This window comes from Streptopelia decaocto, assembly GCF_964273445.1.
Source record: "Streptopelia decaocto genome assembly, chromosome: Z".
NCBI classification, from domain to species: domain Eukaryota; kingdom Metazoa; phylum Chordata; class Aves; order Columbiformes; family Columbidae; genus Streptopelia; species Streptopelia decaocto.
Genome location: NC_138657.1, coordinates 46,137,320 through 46,155,652, shown reverse-complemented (window position 1 = coordinate 46,155,652; position 18,333 = coordinate 46,137,320). Strand labels below are relative to the sequence as shown.

Below are 18,333 nucleotides of genomic sequence, written 5' to 3'. Positions count from 1 at the left end.
CAGAAATTTTCTTTTTTGATAGAAAGACTCCCTGAATTTCCATAATGTTTTGCTTACTTATTGAAGTGTGTAAAATGTTTCCAATATTACACATCTCAAACCAGTTTATTTTAACTGTCACAAAAACACTAGCAGTAATGTGCAAAGATATCTAGCTAGGAACTGGTCAATGGGTTGCTTGGGGCTGGCTTTAGCAGTGCTGTAATTAAGTAAGCTCAGAATCCCTCTTGCAGTCTCATTGCTGTGGCATGATATTTTTGCCTGCTCCTGTGAAATAATAAGCAAAAGGCTGCTGTTGCCAACAGTTTACAGTAGACCTTGAAATAAAGTTGTGTGTAGTCAAAAGAGGAGGGCATAAACATGTGGTATTGTGGAGTTCCCAATCCCGTAACAGTCTGCCTGGAGGTAGGGATGAAGAGGGACTAGCAGAAAGTTGTTTTTTTTGGAACCCGAAGTTTGTATTTCTCTTTAATTTTCTCGGGAAGGGGACTGTAGTTGTGTGACCTATCTATGTAACTTACTCTGTTGTTCTATTTTTCAAACTACATAGAGTGCCAGAGAATGAATCAAACTCTCTGTCAAGAAAATTCAGCAAGTTTGGGTCCATAGGTTATAAACATCGGTACAGGTGAGTTTATTTCATGGGTTAAACTTCAACTAATTCCTTCTTTATTCCTTCTTTTCTCTTACAATGAAAGAAAAACCCCACCCAGGCTGACTCAGAGCAGTTCTACTGACAAAGCATGAATAGAGGCCATTTTAACAGATTCCCTTTGGGAGTCTGGCTGTTTTGGGACAAATGTGAGTTATTTCACATTCTCTAGATCCTCAGAGTTGGTTAGGGCCTGCTGTAGCCCGTAGTGAACGTGAGAGCAGCCTTGGCAATGCTCGCAGTCAAAATCTCCTTACAAGTCCTGAAATTATGTTAATGTCCTAAAGGGTTTTTTCCTGGCAACTGAGGAATACCAAAGCAAGGAGGCACCTTGGCTGCTGCCTTTCTTCTGAGAATTAGCAAAGGATTGGTGCAAAGACTTCTATGAAGTCTGTAACTGTGATGCCCTTTATGGCTGCAAATGAGCTGTGGCAAGGGCTCTTCATCCAAATGGTTATGTCTAATCCTGTAGCAGTACTACTGGTACAGTGCTGTTGTTCAAGAGTAACCATGAGGGCAGAACTAAAGGGAGAAGGGGAGCTGGCAAAATTGGATATGTGTTAAAGGCTGCAAGCCTTGAAAGATGCAGTAAAATTCAGAGTAAGGGTGTATAGGAGGCACTTACTCTTGATTTTAGCCTGAGTTAAGCAAGCAGACAGTGTGATATGAAGGACAGTTAATACTGTGATACAGAGGAAGATGTGGCAGAGAGAGTGGATTTAAGATCCTCTGGCTGCTGTGCCACAAAGGACTAGCAGGATACAAGATGTGGTTAAAACTGTAAGCTGTCAAAAATCCAATAGTTTTAACTGAGTTTTATTGAGACTTCATGTTTTTAAGTCTGTTGAAATGACAGGGTCTTTGTCTAATGAGTAAGGCACTTGGTTTGGAAATTGGCAACCACTGTTATAAATCCAATTCTGTCACGTTGGCTGAACAATTTTGAGCCATATCATTTATGGTCTGATTTTCAGACTTGCTTTAGAGTTGTGTATTCAGTGAACCTGAAAGGGAGGATGGAAAGCAGCAAATCAAAACCACATCTGAAAGCCAAGCCCCTGTTTCCATTTTCATTTTCCCTATTGGTCAACTGGGCATAAAAATAGTTTTAAATCTTTTGTAGTTATTTTGAAGCTGATGGGTGAAAAGTCCATGTTTACTATTGAAGGAAAATTCTAGAGTTTTTTTTCATGGCCTGCAAGTATACCAGGTTTGTTTAGGTTTAGTTTTGGCCTGTCTGTCTATCTCTTCTTCCTGTCTGTATTTCTACCATCACTCAGGAAATACACGGATCATAATGAGTAAGGCCAACAGTCATTAGGCAGTTCCTTGTCACTGCCTCTTTGGAACACTTTTCTAAAAGCAAGAAAACCATAATACCCAATTCCTTGAGCAGCTCTGGGATTAGAGTTAATATCTGTTGTAGGTACTAACAGCATTGTGTAAAGGTAGCACTTGTCCTCAGTCAGTCGCAATTCATAGTCAACTGTCTGTTACCCTTGGATGCAAGATCTTGCCTGTAAGGAAGGAGTTACTCATGGAAAGATGACTAGGCCAGGTCTGAGCCTGAGCTCACGTGACTGAATCTGGATTGTCTGCAGCCAGGATCACTGGTGTGTTTCTATGTCATTTTTACCAAAGTATTCAATAATAACACAGATTATTTGGCTTATCACATTATCTGGCATGATCCAGCTTCTCCTTAGTGTATATGATAGGGGAATGATAGTACTGCCTTTTGAGTTTCTAGTTAGATCCTGATCCATGTTAACCTGTCTGCAAAAATGGAGAGGAGTTTGGTGGGTTCCTGGCAGAGTACTGGGGGTGAGAGTTTCCTCTGTTGGACCATTTCAGCAGACTGGAACAGGGCACTGGTGCTGAGGAGGAGAAAGCTTTGTACTTAGCACGACCTTCCAATCAATTAAAAAAAAATAGCACAAAGCAGTTAACTATGTTTGAGTTATTCCTACTGGTGGTGCATTTATGTTCATCTTCCTTTTTTAATAAGTTTCAAGGATGATCTGTGGTATGGCTTGCCTTGTTAAGATGATGGTCACTGCGGACAGCTATGTTTATAATTTTAATTTTGTCTAGAAAACATGAAAGTATGTATTGCCCTTCTAGTATGAAGTGTTCCCTGTTTTGCTGTAGTGATACTTGAGGACTCCCCATGACCTGAGTGGATGTTCTTGTAAATGTAGGTTGTGATATCTAGTTGCACCATATTGATTATACAGTGCTAATGATAAATAGTGATAATCAATTGGTGATTGACATGTGAACTCTTCTTGGAATTCAGAACAGCACTATCAGCATTTTCAAGTGCTTCAAGAATCTTTGCTTTGCTTATCTATCAGCTTTGATTGTCTTCCCTCTTTGTTTTGGTCCCTGTTGTATCACCAAAAGCAATAACGGTGTTGTGTATCTATATATATTTTCAGGTCAAAACAGAATTAATAATCCCACCATTGACTGTGTATGTGTAGGAACAATAATAATATCTTTGGGCTTTTTTTTTTTTCTTCTAGGCGCTTCTCATTAGGTGACAGGCAGTTTTCAGGAAAACAATTTTCTTGTCTTAAGCTCAGATGCTTTGGTTAATATGTGGAGGTGTTAATGTGCATGGAAGGTCTTATCCCCAGATGATTTGTTAAAACTACTTATAAAAGTTGCAAGACAGGCATGGTTGACAAACTTGAAAGTTGAGCTGAAATGTTTTCTGTTTGCTTGGGAATAGAAAAACCATTGAACTGAATATCAAACCCCAGCATTACTGTGATGTAATGTTAGATTTTTTTTTTTTTGTCCTTTAATTCTTTTACAAATTTTGAGAAGATAAAAATTCTGTAGTGCTGACTACCCATATGGGGTTATTGGTGAATATGCAATTAGTATTTAGTGTATGCTATTAGCATAACTTAGAAAATCTACAAACGTAATGCGTGTGTAGTTGCTTGGCACTTGCTGGTATGATACCTGTTTACTTCTAAGTCATTGAACTGCAGGTATTTAAGCAACTGGGATTTAAAGGTAACAATTACTTCTCCTGTGTAGTAAGTTTCCAGAAGCAAACATGGAGTTTTGGGGAAGAATATGAGGCCTGTTTTACATTTTGTAATGAACACTATATTCTGCTTAGTCATATGGGGAGGAGTATTAAGATGAGCATAAAATAATTTATTTAAACTTAATTACTTATTTAAATTGCACAATTTAAATTGTGCCTTACTGTAAATGGTATCAGGACTTCTGTTTATTATCATTTGTGCCTGTGTTAGTGAGAGCACTTTATTACGCTTTGCTCTTCACGGGCTTTTCCATGCCCCTAAGGTTGTCATTCTACATGGCTCCTTACTGACTGGAACTGAACAATGTTAAAGATGTGTTTTCCTGAGATGAAAACATGTAGAAAGAGTTCAGGAAGTAATCAAATTACTTAGGAAAGTCATATGTTAGAATATTCGAGGTTACAAAATCTCACACTATCTTGGCCTATTGCAAATAAACTAGCATTTTGTTGTGTTTGCTTAGCTCCTCTTGAAAATGCCAAATACAGAAAAAGTTGGCACAATCCATTGGTGGTTCTGCCAGTGACTGATTCAAAACAAAAGTCAGGGTAGTGCTTCTTCACAGGAAAGCCAGAGTTGGGATGAGAAGTAAATAGCTAACAAAACATGCTGCCCAAACTCTAAGCATTTTTTTCAGTCTAAAGACCCTCCATTTCTTTCATCCTTTTCTGAAGTGTTTTCCAATGATTTTGTTGCATTTTCAAGTGGCAGGACATCTTTGCAAATGACCAGAGACCCTTCTGTGCAGCTTCCGCGGCCAAACCAGTGCATTGAAAGAAGTCGCAGCAAGACTTACCCCAAAAGAACACAACAGACAGGTAAGTCCTTCTTTGCTGGGCTTGTGGACAAATGTTTCTTTGGTTCATTTCACTTTCAAGAGGTGACTCAGAACTGCCACAGTGTCCTCAAACGATCTCTCAGAATGGATTTTTTCTTTTACCTCAGGTCAATATCTATACCTAACCTTAACTGGATCTAAAAACTCCAGCTTTGTGCATAAAAGAAAGAGATGGTGTGGATCAAATGTGATAAAACCACATGTTTGTAGGTCTATTGTATAATATGAAAAAGAAGTGAGAACATGTATTTTTGTCAAGAGTCTTGTCTCTTGCCAAAAATTTTATACCTGTATGTCTTGGTTGATATCCCATTGTTCCAGCTGATTGACCCTAGGTGCTTCTCTTTTACATCCTTTTCCCAGTTCAAGGGCAGCGTCCCTTTATTCTGATATTATGTGGAAAAGAAGTTTATGCCATGCCCTCTTCAATTTTTAACATGCTCAGATGTGTGAACTGAAAATCTGTTCTACATGCTGAAGATGTCAGGGGAAGCTGCAAGTTTTTACAGCTGTTAGAGGAAACAAATAAGATTAATGAATCCCACGAATTATGCCCAAAATAATGGATGTTTCCTGCAATTTAGTAGTAGGAGCAAAAAGCTTTTCTAATGTCAAGCTCCGGTTCTACATGTGATTATGCGTGTATGGTTAGCTTCATCTATCACAGCAGTCACCTTGGGTTAAGTCGAACTCATGCATGAAGTATGCGTGTATGTGTGTTAGCAGTTTGAGAAAAAACTTGTCTGGGCTTTAAAACATAAGCAAGATTATCTTTATCATGGGTTAGTAGGGCATTATAAACTTTTGAGAGTCACCATTTTTAACAAGAGAACAGGTATATGTCTCTGGAAACCTCCCATGTTTATTCTGGATGGTGACTTTTGACTCAGAAGTAAAACTGGTGTGTTCTGCCCTTCAGCTGCCACAGATTTTGAAGTGCAGTGTAATTAAAAGTATTGCCCCTGGAATATGCGAGCAGTTTACAACACATTTTTTAAAATTTTATTTTATTTAGCTAAGTGTAAGAAGAGAAGGATCACTTTGCTTTCTGATTATGTTATCTTTTTGTTGTGTCTACAGTTGTCAGTGGGAGCCTAAGAGGACAAAAAGCTGTTCACTCTTGAACCTAGTGACTTAGACTTTTGTCTGGCTGGGCCAACCCATTTTTAGGGTGGTAGTTCCCACCTCATTAATCCCCAGTTCAGTTATGCAGAAAATTGTGTGGGTATTCAGAGCTAAACTTGTCGGTTGAAACTTGGCCCATAGTTGAAAACAGTGTTTGCTGTAGCACAGGCAGTGAAAATCAGTCTATATTGCTGCAGGGTGTGTGTTGTACTTGTTAAATTTTGATCTCTTTGACTGGAATTGTGAGGAAAACTGAAACCTCCCTGTGGCCTGGTCTGCTGATGTAACCTGATGCAGGATTCTCTGGGCAACATCTATTTGTTGTTTTGGTGGATTTAAATAGTTGGTTTTACTTTAAAAGGCTGCTTTTTCGCCATCTTACTGATATATATTTTTGTAATCTGTATCACCCATCTGGGTTGGTTTGCTGTTAATTAAATATAATTGATACCCATGTGTTCTCAGTGAGCAGTTATTTTACACTGGGGCAGGTGTATTACTTCAAATGATTTTTAAGTTACATGAATTTGTTTTGTTTCCCACTTAAAATAAGGGCTAAAGGAAGAAAACTGTGTCATTCAAATTCCGTCTTACCATATAATGAGCATGTTTTTTACTCTTTATTTTTTCATTTTGTATTTGGGTATTCACAATGATAAACATCTAGTACTGTTTCTCCATTTAAATAGGCTTTCAGATGCTGAAGGCAGACTAACACTACTCCATGTGTTAAACACTGCCTGACAGTCTATTGCATGTCACTAGGAAAAATCCACCCCTTTTCACCTAAACTGATTCTTGGATATAGCAAAGTCCATTTCACACAATAAATCAAGTCTGTTTGATATATTTTATGCATCGATGTTTAAAAATACTAACCCAATGTAGATTTTACTTTTAGGAAATAATTTTTATCTCGGAAATGTGCCTGCTGGTGTAAACAGTTTTATGGGTTACTTAAAACTTTCCCTGACTGAAATGTTTGAGAGAACAATATGACATTTCTTCTTAAAATAAATATTCGTTTTGCATAGTGAGGTTATGCTGATGGTTGTAATTGATCACTACTCCTTTGTTCTTGCATTTGTGTTTCTAGTATAGTATAATAAGATCAAGTATGCCTTGTTCAGGATTTTAAACGGTGATTTCAGTTGTCATGTACTACATATTTCTTAAGGTGTTTTCTGCCAAATGCCACTTAAAGTGAGATCCAAGTGGTTATGGCTTATAATTTAGCTTTTTAGAATGAAAATCGGAGTTCCATTTACTCTCTCAAAACCCGAACTCTGTAACAACTCTAAAATGGTTCTTATGCAGTAACTTCCTTCTGCTTTCTCGGAGGTCAGTGTCTTTCTTCACCTGCTTCTTTACTTTTTTCCTTTTCTTAAGAATGCAAAATTAAGTGCATGAAGGCCTTCTTTTCTACAGCCCGTTCAATTAGCCATTCTGTTTTTTGGGTTTTTTCTTTGTTCTATTTTCTTCCATTTATTTATTTATTTATTTATTTATTTATTTATTTATTTATTTATTTATTTATTTTTAATCTGTTGGTGTCAGTAATCAGAGCAGCCACAGGGTTTTGGGAGCAGTTAGTAGAACCAGTAACTACAATGCATGGCTGTAGCCTGTGGAGTCTGCACTGCCTCTATCACAGAGGTGTGTGTGAAGTGCTAAAGCCTCCAGCCTCTGACATCTCATTAAAATGTTTTCCTTCTTTTTTGTGTACATGTTCTGGTGTTATAAGGAGTTACACAGTATCTGTTTTTTATACACAGTATGTGTTTTAAATTTTTTTTTTTTTTTCTGTTACCTGAAACCCGTTTCTGTTACCTGTTAGCTATCATTCGCAGAGCTAAGCGACTAATAATGTTTCTTCATCTCACTGGTCCCTTAAAGTATGCTGAAGTCATCAGGACTGCAGCCAGTTGGTAAACGCTTAGTTAAGAGCTTCAGTTGGTGCCAAGACAATGATAGAAAATATTTACTTTTTATGTTTTCAGTAAAAATATTTGTATTTTAAGAGAGAAATTGAAGGAGATGATACTGTGAACGGAGAGAAACTAGGTTTCTTATATAAAAGCCGCTGCCATTGACTGATTCCCATAACAGAATGGACAGTGCAGACGGTTTCACTTTAGCATGGCAGAATATTTTTCTTAGAATCTAGATTACAGTGGTTTAAAATGCGGTAACCCCCCTTTTGTCACTTGCTTAGTACCTTCCATACCTCAGTTGTTCTAGGGTTAGTGGAAAAATCAGACCAGGAAACTTCAATGGCTGTGCAATTAGTGTTTTTATATTAGTGCATTTTGTGTGTGTGTGTGTGTTTAGGTTGGCATTCAAGTTGGTGTTCAGTTGGAGAAGGGCTTTTTCATTTTGTGCTGTAAAGTCTTACGTCTATAAAGTCTTTGTGCTGTAAAGTCTTAGATATATGGAAGTCCATTCATTTTTATAGGCTCTTATTAGTACACAGTGCAAAGCATGAGCTCTTATCACGTTTTCTTTTTGATCACACTGTCTTCTGCTCTTATTATAATAGATTTAAATACAAATACTACTTCCAGATAAGGTCAGTAACATGGCTTTAGTTGTTAAGAAACAGGCACAACAAGCTAATTAGCTTGCCAGGCTCCTGAGGTTTTGAACACTTGAGTTTTTTAAATGTAATAGTCTATTTAAATTGAATGCACAAATCAGCATCAAGCTGGCTGTAAAAGGGAGTCAAAGTGTGTGCATATGCCTTGTTGGAAAAGTTCAGTGCAGTGAATGCTGACAATATCTTATCTGACAAAAGGTAAACAACCAGGAAAACTTGCAATAAGTGAGATGTTTGAGATTTCCAGCTATCTAAGATATTTTTGAGAGGCCTATTACCTTGGCATGTGAGAAACAGTGGTATAGATAAGTTAATGCAATGGGGTTCATGTTTGTACAGTCATTCTGGAGTCTGTTCTTTTATATTAGGGATACTGTATCATACAGAGGTGTATATTGATAGAACAGTACTGTAGTTAGTAGAAGTTCTTATGTGTTCTTATGTGCTCTCATCTCTATTTGTGATTTTTGACTGTAGAGGTCGGAGGAAGAATTTTTGTAGCAGTATTTTATGGCCTTAATGGAGATCAGTGATTAGTTTTCTGATCATTTTCACATTAATTCAATAAAATTTTTAATGCAGTAATTCTGTCTTTTTACCAAGCAGGTCGTAGTGGCAGTGTAGCTATTGTTTCATTCTTCAAAACAGAAAATAACTGTATGGGCAAATATGCAGTGCTTCAGAGAGTTGGTTGTCTCTTATTGCCTAAAACAGAGGATTTATTGAGAATGCCAAAAATTTACTTTCCTTTCTGTCTCTGAATCTGTGCACATTCCGAATTCTTCCTAGTGCTTATGCTTGCATAAACAACAAAAAGTAGCTTGAAGGAGCAAATATTGTACAAGACAGGACCCAGGCTGCTCCCATCCCCTGCCAGGCATTAGTCTGAAAAACTAAGTAGGAAAAGGAGTAAACTACGTCATTAAAAGTGGTGAAGTCAAACACATAAAGGGCTTGCCTGAGTTGCTTAAGCAAAGGTGACTAATGCCACTTGAGACCCTCTGCAGTGTATGAGGCATCTGCAGAAGACCAGCAGATTTAACCTGTAGGAGAGGCAATTGATGGGCAGACAAGATGTCTCAGGATATCTCAAATTTTTGTGTTGAAGTAGAGGAGAGTCCTGAGACTTTGTGTGTCAAAGGGGCAGCATAGAAAATTGAAGGAGATGGCAGAGGAATACTTTCTCTGAGACTGTGGAGAAAGCTTGTAATGCCAAATCTTGCCACAGCTTAATTTAAGATATGGCATTTTTGGTTTAGCCAAACAAAAAGGCTTTGAGTTTGTACCACTTGATTAACAACACAGATGCAGTTGCTTGTGGCCAGATGACACAGTATTAATATTTCCTTATAGACTTCAGTCAGTCTGTGTCATTATCTTCAATGAACATGCTCAGAATCCTGTCCAGATTCTGTCCTGTACATCATCAGTGATGTTGCCTTGTTGTTTTACTTAACATCTGTTTCTGGAGGAGGTAACAGTTTTTAAGAAATGACTGAAATTGCCAGTTAGGTGGAAAGAGAATATGTGAACTGAAGAAATATTACTGATGAATATTAATAGCACAGCATGGAAACTAAAATTATAGTACCCGTAGGAACAAATGTGTCTTGATTAATATATAACTACATAGCAACCTGAATAGGACAGTTCCTTTTTTGTTCATGATACCGAGCTGTATACATCTGTGGAGCATCTTATCACTCCACTTTGACGTTAACCCTGTATGAAATATACAGATTCCCTTGGCCCTCAGTGCTCCTAATCATGAATACACAAATCAGTTTCTTTGAAGCCTGTTACATGGGAGCTCAGAAAGAAAGTGCATGTATCTTCTAATTCTTCAGGTTGCTTTTCATGGCTCAGGTGGGGACTTACGTGCCAACAGTGTGAAAAGTGCAAGATCAAAATGGAAAGACTATTGGGCATGAAATTGGAAACTAGGCAGATATCTTTCAAATATGGGCCAAAAGTTTCTGACTTACCAAAACTGATCCTTACCTGTCTCTATCAGAGTATTACTCCTTATTGTCTCTATTTACATTATTATTTTTCTAATCCATTGATTTACAGTTATTATTTTCCTGGTCATATCTTAGGTTATTTTAGTGTTGTGTTACACTGTGTTGCTACATCAGCTTGAAGTGGTTTCTTAGAACAAAAAAATTAATCTTGCTTTACCATCTATTCTAATGATTGTTTTAGAGGCCATAGTTATTACATTGGAGATTCCCAAGCTTTTTCCTACCCTGTATTTTCTTCACACTTGTCTTCTCATTGGTAACTGATAAGGGCATTTCCTTCTGGTGTCAATGGCATAGTATCTCTCTGAGAACAACAGCTTTGAACTAGCTGTCTCATGTGGAAGAGTAATGAATGTGCCTCGTGTTAAATTTTCTTGTGATGTTGTATAACTAGAAATAAGGATAAGACAAAAAAGTGTGATCCTTATACCCCCTTAAAGAGTAGAACATGCACCACATGTCTTGTGTATCATTTTATTTCTCATGCTGCACTGTCTTCAGTGGGTGATTATGCTGAAAGGTGTGCAAGGATATATGCTACAGGCCTGTTCTGTTTGAGTGTTTTGTGTGGGGTTTTGTTTTGTTTTGTTTTAATTGTTTTGTTTTGTTGTTGTTGTTTTTTTTCCAGGATCTAAGAACATGAACCAGATTACAAAAAATGGGGAAAATGAAGGAACTACAAAAATTATTGCACCTTCCCCTGTGAAAAAGTATGTAGACCAGTAGTTCTCTTCTAGCTTTTAAGAGATTGTGTATTGCATTGGACAGAGGAACATATTTAGTAATCATTAGTAATAGTTTATCTTGCCCTTAAGCTTAGGACTGTCTGATGTTCTGTGGACAAAGGTCAGAGAGTGTTGCCCAGTAATTAATTTTAACAAAGCCATATCTTCTTGGCACGGAACCTGGAAACCCACAAATTGGGTCAAATTATTGGAAAGGTAAACAGCCTCAGTTTTAAATATGAAAAAACACGCATTGACCCAAGGGGAATTGGTCATGCTTAGTCCTGCGAAGTCTTATGTGTCTCTCCCCTGGGAGCTGTGGACTGACTGGCAGGCCCTCAGGGGAAGGTTCTTCTGCCTAAGCACAAGGCAAGCTCTGCGTGGGATGTATGGGCAGAGAAGAGCTGGGCGTGGCCTCTCTTCGAGCAGTGCTGTTAACCTTGCAGTCTCTTTACAGTGGTAAATCTAGAACAAAACTCATGAGTGTTTGTGTTCATCCTTCAGAGCAGTGAATTGCCAGGGCTCCTCTGGACTTGCATGGTCTGTTGTGTTTAATTATCAGTGCTGAAGTGCACGTCTCTGATTAGTACGCATATTTGAGAGAAAGGGGTGAGGCTCTGATTTAGAAGGGGGCTTATGTCCCCACCCTTAATTTTAGGTGGAATTTCACAGAACATTGACACCGTCTTTTCACAGAATGGTTAGGGTTGGAAGGGACCTCTGCAGATTATCTAGTCCAACCCACCTGCTAACACAGGTTCACCTAGAGTGTATTGCACAGGAATGTGTCCAGGCGGGTCTTGAAGGTCTCCAGAGAAGGAGACTCCACAACCTCTCTGGGCAGCCTGTTCCAGTGCTCTGGCACCCTCAAAGTAAATAACTTTTTCCTCATATTCAGATGGAACCTCCTGTGCTTCAGTCTGTGCTCGTTGCCCCTCATCCTGTCGTTGGGCATCACTGAAATGAGTCTGGTCCCATCCTCTTGACATCCACCCTTGAGATATTTATAAACATTGATGAGATTCCCTCTCAGCCTGTGCTTCTCCAGCCTGAACAGACCCAGCTCTCTCACTCTCTTTTCATAAGAAAGGTACTCTAGGCCCCTAATCATCTTCATAGCCCCCCGCTGGATTTGGAATTTGGATGCCTGAATCAAAAAGGAGTGATCTGACAGAACGATGGGTCAAAAATTCAGCACCTAACTTTTTTGCTTAGTTGCCTGAATGTTTGTCTCTGCATGCCCAGTAACCTTGACAGGTTTTTTTGAGCTAAGCATTTCTGGCATTATTTTTCCATTGAAGCTGTGGGCTTCACATACTAGGTATATGGACTGACCTTTGAAGAAGGGTCTAAAAGATTTATTGTAAATACTTCATGGGTAGCATTTGTTATTGCCTAATATTTAGAACAGTTGCCCAAAAAAGAAGATCTGAGTTTATTTGCTTTCTCAGTTTAAGGGAAATTGAATCAAACAATTAGAAAACAATGCTAATCATGGGTTAAAAGAGCATTTGTGGTTTTGTCACTAGGTTATGCTGAAGCTAGACTATTGAGCAGAAAAAAAATACAAAAATATATACATACTTGCAGGGAGGGTGCAAAGAGGATGGTGCCAGGCTCTTCTCAGTGGTGCGCAGCGACAGGACTAGTTTCCTACCCTCTGAACATCAGGAAACACTTTTTCACTGTGAGAGTAGCTGAGCAGTGACATGGATTGCCCAGAGAAGTGGTGGAGTCTTGATCATTGGAGATACTCAAGATCTGTCTGGGAATGGTCCTGAGCAACTGGGTCTAGGTGGCCCTGCTTGAGTATGAATTTGGACCAGGTGACCTCTAGAGATTCCTGCCAACCTCAACTATTCTGTCACTCTGTGACTTGTTAGGAGAGGTACAAAGGTACCCTTATTCCATATTGCAGAGATGATTGTATTGGGAAGAGACAGGAGGCCTTCTATACAGCTTGTGCTCAAAATGCTGTGTATGAATTTTAGCAATGAACTGCTAAAAAAAATATGGATAGGCAGGTCATAGAGCAAGAGACAAAGATAAGGGGCTCTCAACATGGCAGCTTCAACATTTCTGAGTTTAGTTTTGTACCCTGACAGTTTAAAAGCCATTCACAGGCAGATTCTCACTGAGTCACAGTTTTAGAGTTAAGTCACTTCCAGCAAAAAGTGCTGGAAGTTGTTTTTCTTGCATGATTTCTATTTAGAAATTGATTTGTTTTTCTCTGTGTCTCTGTCTGCACATGTAAAACACCTTTCAGCTCTGCCAGGCTTAGTATGTGTGACAGGCAGCACACATACTTTGTGAAGCATTTACAGTTTGGCAGTTTACTCCATCCTACATAATTCTCACATTAATTGTCAGTCATGCTTGGAAAGCATCATTCAGCAGCTCTTACAAGCTGAGTTTTCATAGCTTAACATCTCGTTCACTGTTGAGATGCATAGCTGGTCACATCTGTGTAAGTGGTATGAATTCAAGGTAAACTATAAAAACTTCTAACAATGGTAATCTCACATGAAATTCAGATCCTAACCTTTTAGAATCATAGAATCATTTCAGTTGGAAGAGACCCTCAGGATCATTGACTCCAACCATAACCTAACTCTAGCACTAAACCATGTCCCCAAGAACCTCATCTAAAGACCTTTTAAACACCTCCAGGGATGGTGACTCCACCACTTCCCTGGGCAGCCTGTTCCAATGCCTGACAACCCTTTCCATGAAGAATTTTTTCCTAATACCCAATCTGAACCTCCCCTGGTGCAGCGTGGGGCCATTTCCTCTTGTCCTATCCGTTGTTACTTGGGAGCAGAGAACAGCACCCTCCATGCTACAACCTCCTTTCAGGTAGCTGTAGAGAGCAATAAGGTCTCCCCTCAGCCTCCTTTTCTCCAGGCTAAACAGCCTCAGCTCTCTCAACCACTCCTCATCAGACTTGTGCTCCAGACCCCTCACCACCTTCATCACCCTCCTCTGCACTCTCTCTTTTTAAATACTTCGAAATAACTCACTCCATTTTGAAACTACATTCCTGAAGATAACACCAGGATCTGAAGAGCTGCCATGCTATAGCTCTCTAGCTGTAAAATCATAGAATGGTTTTGGTTGGAAGGGACCTTAAAGACCATCTAGCCTAATCCTCCTTCCATGACCAGGGACCTTCTACTAGACCAGATTGCTTAAAGCCCTCTGGCCTTGAACAGTTTCAGGGATGGGGCAACCACAGCTTCTGTGGGCAGCCTGTTCCAGTGCCTCACCACCCTCATGGGGAAGAATTTCTTTGTTATATCTAATCTAAATCCACCTTCTCTCAGTTTAAATCCACTATCCCCTGTCCTATCAGTACAGGCCCTTGTAAAAAAGTCCCTCTCCAGCTTTCTTGTAAATCCCCTTTTGGTACAGGAAGGCTGCTATAAGGTCTCCCTGGAGCCTTGTCTTTCCCAGGATGAACAACCCCAACTCTCTCAGGCTGTCTTCATAGGAGAGGTGCTCCAGCCCTCTGATCATCTTCATGGCTCTTCTCTGGACTCGATCCAACAGGTCCATGTCCTTCTTATGTTGGGGCCCGCAGAGCTGGACACAGAACTCCAGGTGGAGTTTCACAAGAGCAGAGTAGAAAGGAACGATCACCTCCCTTCTTTTGATGCAGCCCAGGACACTGTTTGCTTTTTGAGCTGCACATACACATTACCAGCTCATATGGAGCTTCTCATCAACTAACAACCCCAAGTCCTTTTCCTCAGGCTGCCCTCAATCCATTCTCCATCCAGCCTGTATATGTGCTTGGAATTGCCTTGACCCTTGTGCAGGACCTTATTCTTGGCCTTGTTGAACTTCATGAGGTTTGCATGGGCCCACAGCCTGTCTGTGGCCCTCTGGTTGGTGTCCCTTCCTTCCAGCGTGTTGACTGCATCACCCAGCTTGGTGTCATCAGCAAACTTGGTGAGGGTGCACTCAATCCCACTGTCCATGTCACCGACAAAGATGTTAAATACTTCCAGTCCCAATACCGACCCATGAGAAACACCTATCATCACTGGTCTCCATTTGGACATCAAGCCATTGACCACAACTCTTCTGAGTGCAACCATCCAGCCAATTTCTTATCCACTGAGTGGTCCATCCATCAAAACCATGTCTCTCCAATTTAGAGACAAGGATATTGTGTGGGACACCATCAAATACTCTGAACAAATCCAGGAAGATGACATCAGTTGCTCCTTGCTTGTCCACCAGTGCTGTAACTTCATTGTAGAAGGCCACCAAATTTGTCAGGCACTATTTGCCCTTGGTGAAATCATGTCAACTGTCACCAATCACCTCCCTATTTTCCACGTGCCTTAGCATAGTTTACAGGAAGATCAGTTCCATGATCTTGCTAGGGACAGAGGTGAGGCTGACTGAGGCTCGGAATGAAAAATGACTTAGGGGTCTAATGCAGTGAATTTGCCTCCCAGGATCAATTCTCTCTCTCTTTTTAAGATTTGAGAACCCTATTCAAATTTCTTTAAGCCCAACTTCAATCTAAATATTGTTCAGTAGTCTATGCTGTGCAAAAACAATTGCTTTTTGCAATACAGGACCGAAGCATATTTACCTGAGTTACTTAGTCTGTAGTAAGCACATATTTTTAAGCCTGGGAATAGACTGTATGCACTTGAGTCAATAATTAATGGGTACAATATCAAGAAAATTATTTACCTGATAAAGTCAACTTAATTTCTTTTCCTGCTGACTTACTGTAGCTTTTCATTTTGTTCACTCTATAAGAATTAAATTATTAACTCGGTGACTTGTAGTAACCAAAGGCTGAGGTTAAAAGTGGATCAGTGAGTTAAGTAGCTATGATTCCTTCATAAAGCCAAGTCTGTCACCTCCTGCTCAGGGCAAAGAACTCTGGCCTAGGTCCTCCTCTCTGTAAGCAACTCTAAAGCTTTTCTTTTGCCACTAAAGTTGCACTTTGGAAAGATAGGTGGTATTAATGCTTGTAGTGGGTTGCTGTCAGGAATACTTCTTGAAGAGCTTAGTGGAAATCAATGTGGTTGTCTAGTTCTCTATCAGCTTGTTCATGCAGAAGTGAGCTTTAGAGATGACGATACAGGAGAGGCATGATTAGCCATTGGTGAGATGATGGGTGCAAAAGCATTCTCCAGCTTCCTTCCAACACTCAGAGTGGCAATGAGCAGGCTATCTAGGAGCATTAATAGGTTGGAAGTTGTAAAATTTGACACTGTGAGAATGGTAGGAAAAGGAAGAATTGGAGTATCCTGCTATTTTTCATGCTGTGTCCCATAGGTACGAGGGGAGACTGGTGACAAACACTGATATATCTCTTAAGTCAAGCAACTATTTTGACTGTCCTGGTACTTGTCCTTGCAGCACTCAATGAAGACAGCTCTTTCACATTGTCAGATCTGTGGTCGGTGTCCATCAAAAAGAAAACATAAAGAGTTACTGGGGAAGTAATTAAAAGAATATGCTAGTCTATGACCCTGTGGTCTGTCATGTTTTGAATAGTTTATCACCCATGCCTTTGCTCCTATCTTCAGGAAGGTACCATAGACCTAGAAAAATGATAGAGAAATATGATAAAGACACTCAGAGGTACCTGGTGACTCCTGTACTGGGAGAGATTAAATAGTCTGTGATTCTTTCACTAGGAAAAGACATGAGACAGCTGTTAAAAATGTATTAAAAAAAAAATAAAATTGATGGAGTTTGTGATCATGGAACCACCATTCATAGAGCTTTTTTTCTTTCTATACGCACAGAACTAGTGAGGAACACAAGATGGAAGTTTTGAACCAGGTGGAAGTTTTGAAATTAAATAATTGTTTGTGCCATAGTTGAATACTGGAGCATACTGCTATTTATGCCAAAAATTCAAAAATGTTCAAGAGATGTTTAAATAAATCATGGAAGAAAGTTCCCTCAAGAGCTATGTAGAATAAAAAGCAGATAAAGCCTCCAGTTCAATAATTTGTTAACTGCGTATTGTGGAAGACTATGAGAGCATATTGTATATTTGCCTTATTGTTAGATTTTTTTTTCCCTGTCTGTTCTTATTTATTCTGAGACAAGACTGATCTTTTTTCTGACTCAGTGCAGCCATAATTGAGCTTGTAGAGCTGATTTTCAAGCCTTGGGTTTTCTTCCTTCCAATTGCTCTTTCTAGGAGAGATTCTTAACACAGCAGCTGTTTGCCCTCTTTCACATAGCAGGCAAATAACCGTATGCCCAGGTGTGTCTCTGTAATGACTATATGCCTTTAAAAGTAATTTTGTAAGAGGTCAGGGTGCGAGAAAATGTGATCTGTACGCTATGGGTTTAAGTATAAACATATATATATACACACATATCTGTACTTTTATTTAGCTTTAAAAAGATGAAAAATGAAAACAGTCCAGAAACCCAAAGAAGTAAGACAAGCGCACCATGGGAGGAAGGTGGCCCACAGAGGTAAGGTGACGCATGATGTCCTAGGTATTGTGCAATGGTAAATATGATGTCATGGCAATAGGCTGAAGGATATTGATATATGAATGTATTAACAGGGTCACAATAAATCCATATTGCATGTGAGAATATAGGTCCTGTCATGGATAAATAATCATTTAAATATTAGGAAAGTAGGTGTAGGAGGAAGTGGTCAGTGAAGGAGAGTCACCGGTGGCTTTCCACAGAGATTGTTCATAGACCTCTGTTATTGGGTATCTTAGTCAAGGACCTGGAAAAGGGATGATAAGGTTTAGTAATGGAACAGAATTTTTAGGATAGTGAGAGTGAAAGCTGTCTGTGGGGAGTGGCAGAGTTGTTGGCTTGGCAATGCTAAAAGGTCTCTCGTACATTTTCAGGCTTCGGTGTAAAATATTTATTGCTGGGTAACAGTACCATTTGTATTTATGTAGCATGGACACATACATACATGCACAGCTGAATATGTATATAAGTGTGTGTGTGCCTCCTTATTTTTGTAGGCTGAATCCTACCTGGCCTAACTCTCATCGAAGTTTTAAAGCTGACTGGTTGCTCTTCCTTTTTAACCCTAGTGGGCTGTATAATTCTCCCAGTGACCGCAATAGATCTCCGAAGTTTCCTTACTCTCGGCGACGGAACCCATCAGGCGGCAGTGAGAATGAGTCCGGGCAGCCAGTCCGGAGGAGGTAAAAGCCCCTGGGTTAATTATTGTTCGCTTCTCACAGTAGGAAGCTTGAGGTCCTTCATACTCTGTTCAGTAAGGGCTCTTGGAAATGCAATGGGGTCCTCCGTAAAGGGATACTCTAGGGTCCAGCTGTT

At 39.6% G+C, this 18,333-nt stretch overlaps 1 protein-coding gene across 1 annotated transcript in view; it reads left to right on the top strand.

The window, feature by feature from the left end:
* EPB41L4A (erythrocyte membrane protein band 4.1 like 4A) overlaps positions 1–18,333 on the top strand; it is a 130,663-nt gene that overhangs the window by 86,635 nt on the left and 25,695 nt on the right. The window contains exons 12-16 of the mRNA XM_082074820.1: positions 551–628; positions 4,426–4,538; positions 10,932–11,013; positions 17,413–17,496; positions 18,087–18,200. Coding sequence (XP_081930946.1) covers positions 551–628; positions 4,426–4,538; positions 10,932–11,013; positions 17,413–17,496; positions 18,087–18,200 — 471 coding nt within the window. The remainder of the gene's footprint in view (positions 1–550; positions 629–4,425; positions 4,539–10,931; positions 11,014–17,412; positions 17,497–18,086; positions 18,201–18,333) is intronic.